The sequence below is a fragment of the Zeus faber genome (assembly GCF_960531495.2).
Source record: "Zeus faber genome assembly, chromosome: 19".
NCBI classification, from domain to species: domain Eukaryota; kingdom Metazoa; phylum Chordata; class Actinopteri; order Zeiformes; family Zeidae; genus Zeus; species Zeus faber.
The window spans coordinates 22,799,517-22,820,049 of record NC_137206.1 but is presented as its reverse complement, the minus strand read 5'-3'; the positions used below and the strand labels follow the sequence as shown (position 1 = coordinate 22,820,049).

At 45.7% G+C, this 20,533-nt stretch overlaps 1 protein-coding gene across 1 annotated transcript in view; it reads left to right on the top strand.

Moving 5' to 3' along the window:
• LOC307245164 (cadherin-6-like) overlaps positions 1–20,533 on the top strand; it is a 75,509-nt gene that overhangs the window by 28,705 nt on the left and 26,271 nt on the right. Inside the window, exons 2-3 of the mRNA XM_080020598.1 lie at positions 3,806–4,238; positions 19,859–20,153. Coding sequence (XP_079876724.1) covers positions 3,987–4,238; positions 19,859–20,153 — 547 coding nt within the window. The 5' untranslated portion in view covers positions 3,806–3,986. The remainder of the gene's footprint in view (positions 1–3,805; positions 4,239–19,858; positions 20,154–20,533) is intronic.

Genomic DNA, 20,533 nt, shown 5'->3' with positions numbered 1-20,533 from the left:
GCCTTGCCTCTGAATTCCTCCTTCTCCTTCCCTCCTTCTCTCATCCGTCTCAATCCCTTTCTGTCTCCCTCCCTCCAACTCTCCTCCTCCTTTTTTTTGTCCTCCCTTTGGCTCTTCCTCTCCTCCCCTTCTTTCATTGGAAGGTCCTTCTGTATTCCCTCAGTATGGCCATAGCTGCCCCCTACACTCTCTGAAATTCTCCTCCTCTCCCCCTCTTTCTCTCCCTATCCCCATCCCTCTCTCATCATCTCTCCATCTCTCTCTCTTCCCCCCTCCACTTCTCCTCCTCTTTTTCTTCATCCCTTTGGCCCTTCCTCTCTTCCTCTTCATCTCTGGCCATTTCTTCTTTTATATCTGTTTGTTGCCATAGCCCCCCCCTCTCTCTTTCTCTCTCCCTAACCCTATTTCTCTCTTTCCCTCTTCTCTCTCTCCCCTGCCCCCTCTCTCTTTCCCTTATCTCTCTCTCGATCTCCCCCAATTTATCTCACCATTTTCCTCTCCTGCTTCCAATTGGAATCTGTGTTGATCCTTCTCTTTCTCTCACCTAATCTTTCCCTCCCTCGTTTCCACACTCTCCCCCCTGCCCTACCTCCCTTCCCCTCTCTCCATCTCTACCAATCTATCTCTCTCCATTTTTCTCTCCTCTTCCACTCCCAGTAGCTAGCTGTCCCCCCCTCAATCTGTTTCTCTCGTCTCACCTTATCCTCTCTCTCTCCTCTCTCTCTCTCTCTTTCTCTCTCGTCTATCTCCCTCTCTCCCTCTCCCTTTTCTCGATCGCCTCCCCCCACCCCATGAGGGTCAGGGTGTTTAATTCATGCAGAGATGTCTGTTCTACATTCCCACTCTCAACGCACGCACGCACGCACGCACGCACGCACACACACACACACACACACACACACACACACACACACACACACACACACACACACACACACACACACACACACACACACACACACACACACACACACACACACACACAGAGAGAGAGAGAGAGAGATAGAGCGAGAGAGAGAGAGAGAGAGAGAGAGAGAGATTTGGTCGATCGTCCTCCTCAGACAGGGGAGGCTGACCAAATTTCCACCATCCCTTTCACCTCCCACCCCCATCTGAGACGGAGTGATAGAGGAGGAAACGGGTGCAGTCCATCCTTCCTTCCTTCCTTCCTTCCTTCCTCCCTTCCTCCCCAGCGGACCCCCTAGATAACCCCCCACCCCCCCGCCAGACAGACCCCGGAGCCACTGAGCCCCGGCGGCCTGGATATTGCTCAGCCGGCGAAGAATAATGAGAACAAAAGCAGAATACATGGCCTTCTTTTCTCTTTCCAGCAAGCCCCCCCCGCCCCCGCCATACCCCCGGCCCCCCGCCCTCCCCCAGCCTCCGTCTTCTCCTGCTCTTGTTCCATTTTCCTCTCCGCCTCATATTTGCCAGCCCTGTCTGGTGATGAACGACTCGCAAAATATTTGTTCATATCGAGCGATTTGTTCCCCGCGAACGATTCATTTGCAGGGAGCGATTTGTCCGTAGCAACGATTTGTTTGTAGAAAAACAAATCTTCTCAATGGCTCAGGAGTTGGGCGCCGCTCCGGCGAAAGAGACGTTTGTTTCCTTCGCGGCTCGGTAACTGCAGCCAGACTCAAAAGGCCTCCGGTTCATTCATCTCGATTCGCGAAGGGAAAGCAGTCCAGCATCGCACCCGACAAAATCCCTCCAAATGCCCCACAAAGTTTGGATTCAGGGAGTGGGCGACAGAGAGAGAGAGAGAAAGCGGAAGGGAGTGAATCTTCAAGTCGCGAACTGAGAGTTCCCGAGGTTTGAATTAACGTGAAAACAAGGTCAAGTCATTTGGCATGAGTCATAGTGAATGTTTATTGTGTTCCACCAAAAGGAAGCGTTTTGACAGATTTAATTGGTTCCTGGGAGAATTCCATTCGCAACTCGGAGGGGAACCAAATATATTTTTGATTTATTTGACATATCAAAAATACAAATAGCACAAAATTAATTGAAAAAGTCGAGAATAACACAAAAAGTTGAAGGACAACTTATTTCCATTGTGGTCCCCTTTCCAGGAAGACAAAGATAGCATGACAAGTCACAGACGACTAAGGTACCTTGACATAGGCTACAAAAAAACCAATACAGTACATACATATTAAACAACAAAGCAAGGCAAAAGAAAATATCTATCTATCTATCTATCTATACATATATACATCAACAGACTGTACATACATGCATTACATACATACCTACACACATTCCTACCTATTCAATCCATATATATACATACATACATATATACTGTATATTGTGTATATATACTGTACACATAGTGACCACCTCACCAGGCACCCTCGCAAACCAAACAGAGCACCCACTCCAAATCTTTGCGTGTGGCCACTTCATTAGGTGCATCCAACTTGTCCGTGGAGCGTTCATAACTACATACATTCTGTACATACACACACACACCTACATACACGCACATACATTTCTAATTTATGCTCTCATTTAGGTCAAATAACCATTTTCCACGTGCGTGTTTAAACCTATGACAGGGCTGACTTGATTTTATCTCGACTGGAAATCTATTCCACTCTCCCGCTGCCATGCTCAGAGAGGCATTTTGCCCTTCTGGCGCATCTTCTGACTCTCGTTCATGATTGAACCAATCCTTTCGCCGAGATGTTTACGAAAAGTTGGGCTCATCGAGAACCGAGTAAACTCAGTGAACAAAAAAAAAAAAAGGGAAAAAATAAATAAAAGAGCCAAACTTTTCATCACAAGCTCAGTCTGTCCACTCCACACTCCACAGGGAGAAGCAAGGGGGAGGGAGAGAGAGATGGAGATGGAGGAGAAGAGGCTGGGACAAATGATGGAGAGAGCAGCTTTCGCCCACATCGGAGGGACGGCCTGTGTGGTTTGCAAACAGCCATTTGGGCTGTGTATCTTTACATTGATCTCAAAGGTAATAAACTGGGGTTGACATGGCCCGGGGTCTCCATTGGCAGGCGGCTGCTTTTCGATAACAAAGTGTGTCTAGGCCGATCGTTTTGGGAGATAGAGAGAGGGAGATCAGGAGAGGGAGCCCCCTGCACTCCATTAGGTGTTGATTTTGTGCTTAAATGCAGATAAAGCAGCAACGCGGGAGGCATGCGAGGCGTGCTTCCCAGACCGTAGATTCAGTGTTTAAAAAAAATAATAATAAAAAATTCCCTAATCTGATATTTATCGGTTCAACAAACACTGGAGCTGTCGATCAAAGCTCAAAGTCAGGAAAAATCACTGAATCCATTCATGTTTGCACTCCATCACCTTCCATCAGTGTGTAGATGTGTGTGTATTGTGAACAGTCACAGAATAGTATTTTAACCACACGTTGTATAGTACCGTGTTTACGTTCCGTTGTCGTGGTTACGTTGTGACTTTTTGTCACTACAGTCTGGTCACAGATGTCTCTTAATTAGATAGTGATTATTTTCAGTAATTACTGGGTACAATGGTAATGTATTTCACTCGTAACTTGAAAGGTGTTTTTGAATTTTTGTTTTTAACTGTGGTGTCGTGTATTTTATGTACTTTTAGGCTAAATGTTAGCATATGGTGGTGAGTGAGTTTTTATTACACCAACTGAACCAAAAGAACGAAGAGTCGGAAAACTGAACGACACTTTTCACAGTCGTTCATCCAGAACCAGATCTCAGAAAAGAGCAGACCTTTTCATCACTAGTCTCCAGTAGCCTGACGGTGTGTATTTTATGGCATTAATGTGTATTTCTGTATCTGTGTTGTCCTCCAGGTGCCAATCGGAGACTGAGGAGCACTAACCTTGTTGGCAGTTCACACCATGAGGACCGTACTTGCTCTCTGATCCCTCATCACTGGACCCGAAAAACCCAGGCCTGAGTAGAAGACTTTTAGAGGAGGCTGCTGAGGCAGGCGGGCAAGGAGGCAGGCCGCCGGTGCCGCGGGGTGGTGCCATGGCCGGAGGGAAGGTGTGGCTGTTTTTGGTGCTGTGGGCTGCAGCCCACCTCGTCATCTCGGGGGACAGGCTCAGGGCCCCGAGAAGGACTACGGGAGGGGGCAGACGGGGGCCCGGGGCCATATCGTCGGGCCTGAGCGGACAGGACGCCAACGGGCTGCCGCTGCGGCGCTCCAAGCGGGGCTGGATGTGGAACCAGTTCTTCTTGCTGGAGGAGTACACGGGCACTGACATGCAGTATGTGGGAAAGGTAATGTATCCTCCTATTATTACTATTACCGCTATGCCGCGAAATGTTTTCAAATTTCACTTACGGTAGTTCTTGTGTTGCAAGGTCAAAATTGCAAGGCTTTAATAATTTATCAATTCAGCAGCAGCTTCATCCGTTTGATTCAGTTGGCCGAACGCAGAGTAAGCGAGGGAGGACTTCCTGAACAATGAACGAGCCCAATCAGAAGAGTCGCTTTGGCTCTGAATTGTGGATGGAATTCTCACAAGAATCATTTAACACTGTCAAAATATTTGGTGGAATGCAAAATGTAAATTAATCACATTCAACATGAACAATGCCAAATTCCTTGACCTTTGTTGCTTTCGTTAAGTACTTAGAAATTAATTCAACTCGCTCGTCCACTCTTTTGCGGCAGTGACTCCCAACTCGTGAGTCATACAAAATATTTGTAAGGTATGAGCAAATCCTTTTCCCATCTTTCATCACTAACTATGAGTTGGCCATAATAATATTAATAATAACAAGCACAGTTGTGCGGGTTTGTGAGGTTTTTAGTGCTTAACAGGACAGTGGTGCAGCCGTGAGATTATTTAATAGTAAAAGGTGTTGCTTTGAAACGGATGTTGGGAAACACTGGTAGAGACTGCACTTCTGTATCCCATACTATACTATTCTGTACTATACCATGCCATACTATACTATTAAGTAGTATACTATACTACACTGCACTGTTCTAAACCATACCATACTGTACGATACAGTATTATACTATAAGGTACTACACTATACCATACAATACTGCGCTGTACTATACCATACTACACTGTATGATACTATACAGTACTATACTATAAGGTACTATACCATACCATACTATACTGTACTATACCATGCCATACTATAAGGTACTATACTATACCATACAATACTGCACTGTACTATACCATACCATACTATACTATACTATACCATACAATACTGCACTGTACTATACCATGGCATACTATAAGGTACTATACTATACCATACAATACTGCACTGTACTATACCATACCATACTGGACTGTACTGTACTATACTGTACTGTACTGTACTATACTGTACTGTACTATAATATACTGTACTGTACCATACTATACAGTACTGTACTATACTATACTATAATATACTGTACTCGACTATACCATACTATGCTATACTATATTATACCATACTAAACTATACTATACTTATGCTGTCGTTAGCCTTTAGGGTTTAGCAAGTGATGTTGTGGGTGATTCTGGGTCAGATCACAGCCCACCCTCCCTCTACCGTATCCCCCATTTTCTCTACATCTGTCTGTCACTCACACGCTCTCTCTTTCGCCCCATCTCCATGTCACTCACCAAGTCTCACTGTGAAACTCTTTACGTCTTTTTGGAGAATTCAGACTACCCTGTCGCCATCCCCTCCGTTTCTCTCTCTCTCTCTCTCTCTCTCTCTCTACCCTCCTCATGCAGTCTCTCTCTCTCTCTCTCTCTCTCTCTCTGGAATTCTATTGTTTGTTTATTCTGCAGGGAGGGCTTTTTGCGTTGTTTTGCTATTCTTTGGAGATAACAGCTCCTTTCAGAAGACAATACCGCGCACTTCAAGATTTCTTTTTCCTTCCTCTCTTTCATGCAAACATTTCAAAAGTGTCTATTTTCGTTTATTTAAATATGCTTCATTATTTACTACGTTGCTGCTACATATTCATAAGCTCAGATCTCTGCTGTGATTTCAACCCCCTCCCCATCCTCACCCCCCATCAGAACCAGAGTCACAATCTGTTTACTTCACAAGGAATTTGTTGTGGTGAGGATTGGTGAGTTTCTGTGCAAACCAACCCAAAAAGCTGAAAAAGTCAGAAAAAAAAATTTAATCAAAATAAAATATAAAAAAAATCTGAATACAGAACATATAATAAATATATTAAAAAAAAATAATAATAATATATATATATATATATATATATATATATATATATATATATATATATATATACACAGTATATATATATATATATACAGAATATACAAAGTGGGATTCTATGCAAAACAAAAATGACTGGTAAAGGCAGACATGTGACCAAGTCCCTCTAATCCAAATCACAAGTAAGTCTCAATTTATTTTGTCAAAGTCTCAAGCAAGTCCAAAGTCTTATTTTCCGTGGGCAAGCCAAGTCAAGTCGAGTCATAGGTTATGTCGAGTCAAGTTGAGTCACAGATTATGTCAAGTCAAGTCGAGTCACAGGTTATGTCAAGTTAAGTCACAGGTCATGTCAAGTCGAGTCACAGTTTATGTCAAGTCAAGTCAGGTCAAGTCAATTTGAGTCACAGATCATTTCAAATCAAGTTGAGTTACAGATTATGTCAAGTCAAGTCGAGTCACAGGTTATGTCAAGTCAAGTCGAGTGAGTCACAGGTTATGTCAAGTCGAGTCGAGTCACAGGTCATGGCAAGTCAAGTCGAGTGCACAGGTCATTCCAAGTCAAGTTGAGTCACAGCTTATGTCAAGTCAAGTTGAGTCACAGTTTATATCAAGTCGAGTCGAGTCACAGGTTATGTTAAGTCAAGTTGAGTCACAGATCACGTCGAGTCATAAGTTATGTCAAGTCAAGTCGAGTCACAGCTTATATCAAGTCAATTCGAGTCAGGTCATGTCAAGTCAAGTCGAGTCACAGATTATGTCAAGTCAAGTCGAGTCACAGGTCTTGTCAAGTTGAGTCACAGGCTATGTCAAGTCAAGTCGAGTCACAGGCTATGTCAAGTCAAGTCGAGTCACAGGCTATGTCAAGTCAAGTCGAGTCACAGGTCTTGTCAAGTTGAGTCACAGGTTATGTCAAGTCAAGTCGAGTCACAGGTCCTGTCAAGTCGAGTCACAGGTTATGTCAAGTCGAGTCCCATGTTATTTCAAGTCAATTCGAGTCACAGGTCATTTCAAGTCAAGTCGAGTTAGAAATTATGTCAAGTCAATTCACAGGTTATGTCAAGTCACAGGTTATGTCAAGTTGAGTCACAGGTTATGTCAAGTCAAGTCGAGTCACAGGTCATTCCAAGTCGAGTCACAGGTTATGTTAATTCAGGTCGAGTCACAGATTATACCAAGTCAAGTCGAGTCACAGGTCATGTCAAGTCAAGTCGAGTCACAGATTATGTCAAGTCAAGTCGAGTCACAGGTTATGTCAAGTCAAGTCAAGTCGAGTCACAGGTTATGTCAAGTCAAGTCAAGTCGAGTCACAGGTCCTGTCAAGTCGAGTCACAGATTATACCAAGTCAAGTCGAGTCACAGGTCATGTCAAGTCAAGTCGAGTCACAGGTTATGTCAAGTCAAGTCGAGTCACAGGTTATGTCAAGTCAAGTCGAGTCACAGGTTATGTCAAGTCAAGTCGAGTCACAGGTCTTGTCTAGTCGAGTCACAGGTTATGTCAAGTCGAGGCCCATGTTATTTCAAGTCAATTCGAGTCAGGGCATTTCAAGTCAAGTCGAGTTAGAGATTATGTCAAGTCAATTCACAGGTTATGTCAAGTCACAGATTATGTCAACTTGAGTCACAGGTTATGTCAAGGCACAGGTTATGTCAAGTTGAGTCACAGGTCATGCCAAGTCAAGTCGAGTCACAGGTCAAGTCAAGTCGAGTCACAGGTCAAGTCAAGTCGAGTCACAGGTTATGTCAAGTCATGTCGAGTCACAGGTTATGTCAAGTTGAGTTGAGTCACAGGTCAAGTCAAGTCGAGTCACAGGTTATGTCAAGTCGAGTTGAGTCACACGTTATGTCAAGTCGAGTCGAGTCGCAGTTTATGTCAAGCCAAGTCAAGTCACAGATTATGTCAAGTCAAGTCGAGTCACAGGTTATGTCAAGTCGAGTTGAGTCACAGGTTATGTCAAGTATTGGGGATGGTAGCTCAGGAGGTAGAGCTGGTGGTCTAGTGATCCAAAGGTTGCTGGTTGGATCCCAGGCTCCTCCTGCTAGCATGCTGTAGTGTCCTTGAGCAAGACACTTAACCCCTAATTGCTCCTGATGGCTGCGTCCGTCAGTCTTTGAACAATTGTAAGTCGCTTTGGATAAAAGCGTCTGCGTAATGTAAATGTAAAAAGTCGAGTTACAGTTTATGTCAAGTCCAGTCACAGGTTATTTCAAGTCAATTCGAGTCACAGGCCATTTCAAGTCAAGTCGAGTCACAGGTTAAGTCAAGTCGAGTTACAGTTTATGTCAAGTCCAGTCACAGGTTATGTCAAGTCAAGTCCAGTCACAGATTTTTCAAGTCAATTCGAGTCACAAGTCATTTCAAGTCGAGTCAAGTCACAGGTTATGTCAAGTCGAGTTACAGTTTGTCAAGTCCAGTCACAGGTTATTTCAAGTCAATTCGAGTCACAGGTCATTTCAAGTCAAGTCGAGTTACAGATTGTCAAGTCATGTCACAGGTTATGTCAAGTCGAGTCCTGTTATGTTAGTAGGTTAGGTGAATTGTTTTAACTGTTGTTTTGTATCTTTCATTTGAACTTTTTATGAAGAATTGTTTTAATTTATCTTCAATTTGAACTTTTCTTTGGAGAATTGTCCCTTGTGAAACCAGCTCTGCAGCGGACCAGCTCAAATAAAAAGCGCCAGAACCAGTCAGGCCCCCCCTGACTGGTTCTGGGCCCCCCCTGTGCCACCTCATTTTAAAAATCCTGCAGCCACCCTTGCCAATCCTGACTCCATTCCCAGTGTACGCTAGCATACCGGGTCACGTCACACTGACACTGAACAGGTAAGAGTTTGAGATGCACCGATTTCAATTTTCTTGGCCGATTCTGATTTTCATTCAATGTTATGTTCATAATAAAACATTGACTAATAAATATATTTTACATTGCCGTCCGATCATTTTGGGTTGATATCCCCGATCGGGGAAATTAAACGTTCTTATCATTTGGTCTCATTGGGTACATCTGCTGTGCGTCAATGACAAACACATCACATGATGTGATCATGCTCAAGTGATTGGACAGCTGCACATACAGACATGGTGTGTTTATTATTGTTCATTACTATGGAACACTATGGAACAATAATAGAACATGAGAATGTCCCTGAGTTCCAATAAAATGAAATACAACATGGAACGGTCACTGAGTTGTGGTAAAATAGAATATGGAACTGTCACCAAGTAAAATGCAACCTGTAACTCTCCCTGAGTTTTTAGGAGGACACAACATATAACTAACATGGAAATGTCCACTTCAATCAAAGTCTATTTCACTTTAAGTGCAAATATACCTTTATATTTATAACGTACTATGGTACCATTCCAAAAGCAATCACTGCAAAAAAAAGAATGAATGGCTGACTCTCACTCTCTTCACTGGAAGTCCTCCTCCCTTCACACTGTATTAAACCAACTGAACCAAATTGAACGACTTGTTTTACTGAGTGACTCCTCAAGAACCGAGTCTCAAAAAGAGTCAAACCTTTCATCACGAGTGGAGCACGACGTGCACTATGGGTACGAACAATCGGAGCAGACGCTCTGCTGCAGTGACAGTGGTAGATACAGAGTCTGCACAATTTTGGAATATTGTCAAGGTGGAATAAATTATTATATCAGATCGATAAATAATTAATCTAATCTTCTTCATTTAGCTTGAAGTACTTCCAAACACTTTCTTTCTTTTCGCTCTCTTTCGCGTCAACTTCAACTACGTTACATTACGTTGGTATCGGGTTTGAGTATCGGAGCATTTTAACGAGTACATGAGCACAGTATCGTACTGTAATTTGGCCGGCACAAAATCTGATATATCTGACACTGATCAGCTGGTCACCGGTCATGACCGATCAAGCTGAAACCGGATTCCGGTCTCCGGCAGATCGATCTGTGCATCCCCATCAAGAATTAAACTGGAAACATCAGAAGAACACGAACAAGTCATTGGAGTCATCATGTCTCAAGTCAAGTCAAGTCACAACGTCTTTAACTTCCAAGTCGAGTCTCAAGTCCTTTATTTTCTGTCCAATTGCAAGTCATCAAAACAGTTACTCCAGTGCACATCCCTGGGTAGAGGTATAAATTATTACTATGTACTCACTAAATTATTAGAGTCATCCCCGCCACCCATGCTTCCATCCCTCCCTCCCTGCCTTCCTCCTTCCTGGGGCAGGATTAAGCGTCTACTGCGGCATGCATTTAACACTAGCTGTCAGATACGACGGCCCCTTGGACCGCGTCCACTCCGCTCTCGTCAAGGCTTCCCGTCCTGAACAGGGTTTGCTGCGATGCCCACCGGGAAAACACGACTTTCCTGACATGGGGGCAGGGGTATTATCGGTTGGACATAATAAAAAAAGCGCCGCGTCGAGCCGGATGACATCGGGCGGCCTGTGACGGAGTCGGCCGGTTCGTTGGAAGTGGCGACATCCGGTCTCTCCGGCCCCGCAGCGTCCGAACCCCCTGACTGTGATTGAGCTGACTGAGACGAAGCGGCGACCCGGCAAGGTCAGGGAGTCCGAGCCGGGGGGGAAAGAACGGAAAGAAAGGAGGGTTTTGGGCGGGGCGGTTTTGAACGGACGGGGATGAAACCCGCACGAGCAAATGAGATTCCACAACATACGTCCTCCTCGAGCGAGGCTTGACTTTCAGCCCCCCAGCCACGGCGCCACCGCCGCCTCCGTCTGACAGGATTACAATGCTGGCTGCGAGGCCAGCAGGAGAGTGAATACAAGAGAAGAGAAAGACAAAAAAAGAGAGCGAGAGAGAGAGAGAGGGGGGAAGGAGATCAAAGGTCAGCGCGGTACGATCAGAGCGCTCCTTTTTTGTCGGGATCGGGAGAGGAAGAGGAATGGAATGGGGTATCGGGCCGTGCGGCGCAAACTCAGCATTGGCGTTAGCGCTTTGGGGTGCCAGGCCACACCCCGCCCACCTCCCGAGAGAGCCTCTCCTCCTCCAGACGCTATGTAATCATGGATCCTCAGGAGAGTGTGCAGCTGCGTCCGCCACCCAGCTCCCCGACTAGCTAGCGAGCTGACTGGCCACTAGTCGTCACAACGGATGGGGGCAGAGCGCGGATCTCGTCTGATTGCAATTACTGTTCGTTAATCGCTCGACAAAGTGCAACTGATGAAGGGAGCCCTGAAGGGGGAGAGGATGAATGGCATTTGAGGAAAACACATGGCGCCAAAAAAGAAACCGCCATCTGCAATCGCAGTCCTCAGGTGGCGGCCATTTTGCTCACAATGCACCGGGTCTGAACAGTAACACACACACACACACACACACACACACACACACACACACACACACAGCTAAAACAAAAGAGTGAGACGTGCTAGGAAGGGCTTTTGTTGCCGGCGAGCGACACCGAGCCGAAGTGAGAGCACGGCGTCGAACAATAACGGTTTCTTGTTCCGGGGAAGGAGAAAAAAAACGAAAACGAATGAATCAGAAAATGAGAACACAGAGACACAAAAAAACACAGACACACACACACACACACACACACACACACACACACACACAGACACACACACACACACACACACACACACAGGTTATTATAAGCAAGGGAGCCACTCCTGACTCGCAGGAAGGATGGAGTGGTGAAACTTCAGTTGAATTACAGCACACATCCCGTCTCTCCCTCCACCGTCGCTCTCTCGCCCCTTGTTTCCTTTTCTGTTCTTTCTTTTCCTGTTTCTTTCTCTTCTTTTTTTTCCCCAACCATGAGTTGAGAGTGACGGACGCCACAAAAGCCTAACTGCCATTGTTACGCACGGAAGCGGCGGCGTTGACAAAGAGCAGGAAGACGTCAGCGCGGTGATGGAGAAGAAGTAGAACTGGAAATAGAGATGGAGATTTTCATCCTCCTTTTATTCCTTCCTGGAGGACAGGAAGTGGTTCCCTCATTAGCAGCCTGTCGCCAGGGAGCGAGGATGTTTGTTTATATCAGTTTTTTTTTTCCTCTCTCTCTCTGGTGTTTCGAACCCAAAAAAACGCTTGGCGGTTAGAGGCCTGCGGTGGAGCAGTGTGTGGGTGTGTGTGTGTGTGCGATCACATCTCATAAAGTATTAACGGCCCCTGATCGGCCCCAGCGGTTTTATTTCGGGGCCCCAAGCAGCAAGCAAGAAAGGATGGAAGGCGATGTTTTCTCCCTCAAGACACACACACACACACACAATATAATACACAGACATACAGTATACACATGGAAACACATATTCACACAAAGCTATAGACACATGCATATACAAACATACACATAAACACACACATATATACACACATACATATACACAAACACACACATATAGTATAAACAGATGCACACAAATATACATACACACATACGCACACACATGTATACCCACAGGCACATACAGTACACACACATACACTCATACATATACAGTACAGTACACACATACAGTACTGTACAGATAAAGTGCATACACCTAAGTAAGGTAAGTCGAGGACCCATGTTTCTGATGCACTTCTACACCAAAACAAATTGTCAATTTGGAGAATTAACCTAAAATACACGCACGTGCACACACACACACACACACACACACAAACACACACACACACACACACACACACACACACACACACACACACACACACACACACACACACACACACACACACACACACACACACAGTGGTAACACAGACCATGCCCTGCAGTAATGGGCTGGAAATCAGAGGAAAAAGAGCAAAAAGTGAATCACCAGAGATACACAACTTGCTTCTTCTGAATCAGCGCTGAGACCTGCAGAGGGCAGGGCGGGGCGGGTGTGTGTGTTTGTGAATTTGTGTCTGTGTACATGTTTGTGTATGTTAACTGTGTGGCGTGGGCCGGGGATTTGTTTACATGTTTGTGCTGTGTGTGTGTGTGTGCACGTCCATGTTTGTGTTCTGTGCATTTATGCGTGTGGAAGTGTGTGTGTGTGTGTGTTTGTGTGTATGTACACATCTATGTTTGTGTTCTGTGCATTTATGCGTGTGTTTGTGTGCCCGTGTGTGTGTGTGTGTGTGTGTGTGTGTGTGTGTGTGTGTGTGTGTGTGTGTACACGGGTATGTTTGTGTTCTGTGTGTGTATGCATGTGCGTGTGTGTGTGGGGAGGGGTGTGTGTGTGCGTACACGTCTATGTTTGTGTTCTGTGTGTGTTTGTGTATGGGTGTGCGTTCACGTCTATGTTAGTGTTCTGTGTGTGCATGCATGTGTGTATGCGTATGTGTGTGTGTGTGTGTGTGTGTGTGTTTGTTTCTGTCCCGCTCCCTGTGTCACCAGCTGCTCACATTGGCAACATGGCTGCAGGGCTGGCAGTGTCGTGGCGTCATGGCAACATCCCGGTCTCCAGCGGTAACCTAGAGGCAGCGCGTTGATGAGGCGATAAGTCCCCACCTGTGGGATGGTGGAGGCGGGGCAGTTGGGGCGGGTGGGCTGGGGTGGGGCAGGAGAAGGGTTAAATCATGTCCTCCTCCTTGTGTGTGATCAGTGGAGTAGGTGTGAGGACCTCGCGCTGGGAAACATCTGTCGCACAGCGTTGGGGAGCGGGGATGGTTTGAGATGAGGCCCCGAATCGCCGCGATGTCTCCATCTCCTTCACCATCAACTCCTCCATCACCTCCTCCATCTCCTTCCCTGTTTGCTTTTCCGTCTCCATCTCCTTCTCCTTCTCCATCACCTCCTCCATCTCCTTCTCTTTCTCCATCTGCTTCTCTGTCTCCACCCACTCATCCTCCCTCCACCTCCATCCCTCCACCACCGTTTGGAAGACCCGTAGGTGTCCGCCGTGCCGGTCCATTTAATTGCATTTGCTACTGTCAAACTGTATTGTAATGTATTGTGTCTCCCTTTCTTTCTGTCTCTCACTTTCTTTCTTCTATCCATCCCTCCTTCCTTCCTTCTGTCTGTCTGTCTGTCTGTCTGTCCATCTGTCCTTTCTTTCTTTCTTTGTCCGTCTGTCTGTCTGTCATCCTTCTGTCCATCCGTCCTTTCTTTCTGTCTTTCTGTCTCACTTTCTTTCTTCCATCCATCCATCCCTCCTTTCTTCCTTCTGTCTGTCCATCTGTCCTTTCTTCCTTTCATTGTCCGTCTGTCTGTCTTCCTTCCGTCCTTTCTTTCTCCCTGTCTTTTTGTCTCACTTTTTCTTCTGTCCATCCACCCGTCCTTCCTTCTGTCCGTCCATCTGTCCTTTCCTTCTTTCTTTCTTTGTCTGTCTGTCTATCTTCATTCCATCCCTCCTTTCTTTCTCTCTGTCTTTCTGTTTTTCTATCGTTTTTTCTTTCTGTCTCACTTTTTTCTTCCATCTATCCATCTGTCCTTCATTACTCCTTTACCCACTTCTGTCCGTTCATCTGTCCTCTCTTTCTTTCTCTGTCCGTCTGTCCTCCTGCCCTCCGTCCATCCTTTCCTTCTCTCTTTCTTTCTCTCTGTTTTTCTTTCCATTTTCTGTCTTTCTATCTTTCTGTTTTTCTTTCGGTCTTTCTTTCTGTCTTTCTGTCTTCCTTTCCGTCTTTCTATCTTTCCGTCTTTCTGTCCTTCTATCTGTCTGTCTTTATGTCTTTCTTTCTATCTTTCTCTCCTTCTTTCCCTGCTATCACAAATTATTTGAGGTGGGGACTATATTTAAATAAGGGCTAAGTAGAGACGACAGCAATCTGAACAGAAACTACCAGGAAGTGCCTATAATTAAAAAATAAGATGCGGGCGAATTATGCATGGACTTGAAAAGAAAACAACAACAAAACAAAAAAAACAAACAAAGACAACGGGCGACATTGAGAGGAGAGCGAACACGCATCGAAGGCGACGTTTAACCTTCCCGAGCTTTGACTGCACATCTCGGCGTTTACACATCAACGGACGTTCGATCGGCTATTTGTGTCAGCGCTGCGAGGCGACCATCTGGCTCCGGAGAAGAAAGCCAGACCCCGCGGGGCCGGGACACAAGGCCTTAAAGGCTAACTGGCTTCATGCCCCGAGCGCCCCTTTCCAATAGCCGCCCGCTTTGGGGTCTGAACTCTGAGTGGAGCACAAAAAAAAAAAAAGGAAAAAAAAGAAATAAATAAAAACATTTGAAACAGGCGGACAAATCCACCAGTCGCCGCACTCCAAGCTGATTAAATTCACAAACAGAGACGGCGCTCTTCTAAGTTATCACACGCAGCTGTCTGGCGAGCACCACCACACTCAGCAGCCCACTTAAGGATGGAAGGAGTAAGAAGGAGGAATAACTCGAAATATCCTCCCCCCGTGACAAAACAGAGGAGGGATGGAAAAAAAAAAAAGAGGAAAAAACGTGCTTTCGGAGACGCTAATTGAGCCGATGGCACCGCGTCGTATGGAAAGTCATTGATTATGCAATTAAGGAGGAAACGCCGCTCCATGCAAATTAGCGGCAAAGACATAACAGATTACAGTTTTAATTTGGTTTTCCGAGGCCCGACCATCGGCGCTCTGGTTATGACGTCATCTAAACACCCTTTGTTGATTTTTTTTTTTTTTTTTTTTTTGGAGTGGGGGGATTCCAGTGGAGGAATTGATGCTCTGCGGCCTCTTGGCGACCGCCGTGAATACACATGTGGCTTTGCTCTCTCCCCCTCAACCGCCCTGTGACAGTTTAATTGTATTTTCAATAAAAATTGATCAGGAGGAGGAACCGTTGTGAATGCACATCGGTGCTGCCAGATTGATTTCCGGGTGAGAAGGTTTTTTTTCTTTTCACTTAATTCGAGTAGCAAGGGTTGCAGTAAATCCCACCCCTCCCCACCCACTCCTCCGCCCCCCACCTACCCCACCGATCCGATCATGGGCTGCTGTGGGGCAGACTCAGGGGCTGGCATGGATGGATACCCGGGCGACGCCTCAAAAATATCCTGGAGGGATACGGCTCCTTCGAAGGAAGACATCTTGAAAAGCGTTTCCGCAGAGTCGTGCACGTGCCACAGTGTCTGCAAGATGAGACGGTGGGTATAAAGTGGATGGGATCACTGTCAGAGAGAGAGAGAGGGGAGAGAGAGAGAGGGACATAGAGAGAGAGAGAGACAGAGTGAGAGAGAGAGGGGGGGGGGGAGAGAGAGAGAATCATAGCGGAAAAGGGCATCATCATCATCATCATCATTGGTGGCAGAGGCAACAGCCGGAGAAAGATAATAACATTGGAGTGAATTGTTTTCAGCTTAGCTCAGTGGGTCTCAGTTTGGAGGCACAGACACTGGAGGCGGATTTATAAACAAATCAAAGTTCAATGTGTGTTTTTTACGATTTCTTTTTTTTTTTTTGTAAAGATCAGAGGATCATTTTTATCAGCATTCAAGTGGATCAATACAATAGCCAATCCAAAGATAATCAAATTCAACAGTATATTCATGAATATTCAAAAATAAATAAATGAATAACAATCCCAACTGTGGTTGGGATTGGGAGCGTCGGAGCGTTGGAATGAAAGAGTGTTTTCTGGATGCTAATGCTAATGCTAATCCACAAAGCTGCTCGTTCCGCATGTTGCTGGCTCTGCACCGTTACAACGGCATGAATTAGTAAAGCTCCCCAGCACCTGTGATGAAAAGCTTTTTAATATGTGATGAGGACGGCGCCATGCCATGCCATGCACCCCCCTGCTCCACCACACACACACACACACACACACACACACACACACACACACAAAACACACACACACAGACCAATCTGTCGACCAGCAGAGCCAGGCCGTGCAGCACACGCTGCACATGCGACTCAGCTTCATCCGGAGAGATTTGGTTCTGGTGGTTTGGTTTTGATTCGTGTCATGGGTTCAGCCAAGTCCAAATGCACCAAAATGTAGAAGTTTCCAGGAAACAACTCAGAGGAGCCGAAAAATAACTGAATAAGACTCGACTGAATATGACCGAACGACTCAAAAATAACCATCATCTGATGGTTTTATCTGATAATGAGTGACTGATTGTATTTTGTGGTTCATGGGTTTTTTTCAAGGACACGGATGGATGGATGAAAGACAGACGGAGAGAAAAAACAATCCAAATGGTCGTAAAGTACACTCTCTCACACACACACACACACACACACAGCAACATGAGTTAAGTGCCCGACCACGTTATAGTTGTTGTGTTAAAGTTCGCATGTGAACGACGTTCATCCTCGTTTGCAGAAAAAAAAGAACGAAGGAAGAATAACAAAGTGTTCCTTTCGCCCTTTACTTTCCTCAGCAATTATTACCATGTCCTTGGTTATTTAAGGGGTGTAGGGGGGCGGGCGGGGGGGGACAAGTCTGCAAGCTTTTGATGAGTTTTGGGAGATAAATATGTTGGGGGGGATTTGACGGCGGAATTAAAATGTCCGAGTACGCTAAGCTGCTCTTCATACAGGGAAAGAAAAAAAATATCCCAAAAAAACATGCAGCACAGAGAGAGAGAGAGAGAGAGAGAGAGAGAGAGAGAGAGAGAGAAGGAGAGAGAGATTGCGAATAATAATCATGATGATAATAATAAATAATAATAAATAAAATAATAATAATAATAATAATAATAATAATAATAATAATAATAATAATGATCATTATCAGGACCTCCACAGACTCTTTTCAGGGTTCTGGCAGATGGAGGACCTCCACCCTCTCACAGGCTGCTATGTGACAGATTCCAACCCGCCGGCATTCTGCTTCACTGCCCCGGAAAAATGTCACAGTGGCTCCGCGGTTAAACCAAAAGAAAAAGAATGAAAGAGAAAGAAAGAGAGCGAGAGAAAGGGAGGCTACAGCCTGCGTGGAACGGTACTCAAGAAATGGAATGTATTAAACGCTCAAAGTGTGTTGTCCTTGTTGAAGCAGATCGATATTAAGTAAAACGACAAACCGTTTCACGTTTGATAGAATGACGGACATTCAGAATCAGACTTCTTTTACTTGCACTTGCAAGGGAAGTGACTTGGTGAGGTCGGTGTATACAACCTCACCAAGACAAAAAGCAACACAGTACAATATAAGCAAAATAATTAACAAAATATTGAACAAAGAATTAAACAAAATATGATCTAACAAATATTTACTAGGTTATAAAGAACTGTAAATTATGTAGGCTGTGAAAAGCTGAGTCAATGAGAGGGTTAGAGGCTATGAAATAGGTATGAGGGATGGACGCTATAAATGGAATTAATATAAATACAGATTTACATGTGTGTATGTGTATAGATTTGCATTGCACATGGGGAGGTAGAAGTTGTTGGTGGTGCGGGAGCATCAGTGTATTGTGTGTGTGATGTGTGTGTGTGTGTGTGTGTGTGTGTGTGTGTGTGTGTGTGTGTGTGTGTGTGTGTGTGTGTGTGTGTGTGACAGAGCGGGGTTTAAGTCAGTGAGAGGCAAGACGCTTGCTTGTGAGCCCCACTGCCACGGGGGAAGAAACTGTTCAGGTGGCACATGGCAGATTCGGTCTTGATAGACCGCAACCTTTTGCCGGACGGAAGCCTTTGGAAGAGGTGGCGACCGGAATGGGAAGGATCAGCGATGATCTTTCTTGCTCTCTCCCGGGTCCCGGAGCAGCGCAGGTCCAGGAGAGACGGCAGGCGTTGCAGCCGATGACCTTGTCGGCTGACCGAATGATCTGCCGCAGTCAGCCTCTGTCCCCGGCAGTGGAGGCAGCGGACCAGACGGTGATAGATGAGCTGAGGACGTACTCGATGATGGCCGTGTAGAACGGGGCCCTCATTCTCCGCGGCACGCACCACGAATTTCTCCATCTGCCGCGGGGATAACCTCCTCTGCCGGGCCTCGATGGCGGAGGTGATGTTCTCCACCCGCCTGAGGCCCTTGAGATTATTGCTGCACGATATCAATTTGATGTCGACACAATGAACATGAGACGTCTAGGATTTTGACTTAATGTTGGTCAAATATCTTTTCCCGCTTTTAAAGTAAACGGATGCACCGAGACCATGTTTGTTGGGGCCACATACAAGTACTGAGCGCTCCCTCATGGGCACCTTTACAATAATTATGATGTCGCTGGTTTTGAAGAGCCCGTGGCGTTATTTGCGGTAACAGATATCTGCGACAGGAGCAAAGTCCCGGAAATTGCAATCTGCTGCAAACTTCACCGCTTTTAAGAGAGTTGCCAAACCCGCGTTAATTCAGAAACAAAATTGTGCTCATGTCTCGTTTTCTGCAGCTTCTGCACTTTTGCTCTATATGGTATCTTGTTATACTTGGTTTTCTATTTTTTTTATTACCTTGTGCTCTATTGTGTCTTGCTGTACTCAGTTTATCTTCTTCTTACCTCTCTGTTTTAATCTCTTGTCTCTTGTCATCCACTATAAACACTGTGATACTTGCATCAGATAGCAGTTTTCAGTTTGGCTTTGTATATCGTATCCGTCCCTTTCAAATAAATCATGAATAAATAAATGAATATTATATTATATTCAATGGGTGGTTTGAAAAAATCGGACCTCACATCTAATTGTCACCAAGTATCAAAAATAGAGCACAATCTTATTTTGAGTCACGTTGGCTTGGCAATGGTTCTAGCTTTTGGAGCTTTTTTCTTTGCGACCCTCACCCGAGCCTCGTCAAACGCTTCACTTTGCATTTAATTCAACCCATCACAGCTTTGACTCCCCCCCTTGTGCTCTCGGCAGCTTCACTCGGACGGCGACCGGGGCGACGGCAGCATCCGCTACGTGCTGATGGGCGAAGGCGCCGGCACCCTGTTCAAGATCGACGAGAAGTCTGGGGACATCCACGCCACCAAGCGCTTGGATCGCGAGGAGAAGTCCTACTACATCCTCCGCGCCAAGGCCATCAACCGCTTCACCAACGAGGCGCTGGAGGGCGATTCCGAGTTCATCATCAAGATTCACGACATCAACGACAACGAGCCGCGCTTCACCAAGGACCCCTACATGGCCCACGTTCCAGAGATGGCCGACATCGGTAAGCACAAGAGGAAGGCGTACTTTCCACTCAGGATTGACTTAGGGTTAGGGTTAGGGTTAGGGTGAAAAGAGGGACACTAGTGTGGGGGTGCAGTATAGCTAACAACTCTTTGTGGATTGTTAAACAGGACAAGCTTAGCTCGTCTTTGTTGTCACACAAACGCACTACGACACATGCATAACGTGCAGCTACAGCCGACACACACACACACACACACACATGCAGATGGAGGCCGTGAAATGTCTTTCCTGCATTTATCCCATCAAAGCTTGTCCTTCCTCTGGGGGGCAGGCCAGGAGCGATGGGCAGCTCACAATACAGCGCCCGGGGACCGACTTCCATCGGCGGTCAAACAATGTTTGTTGTGCATGATTTTA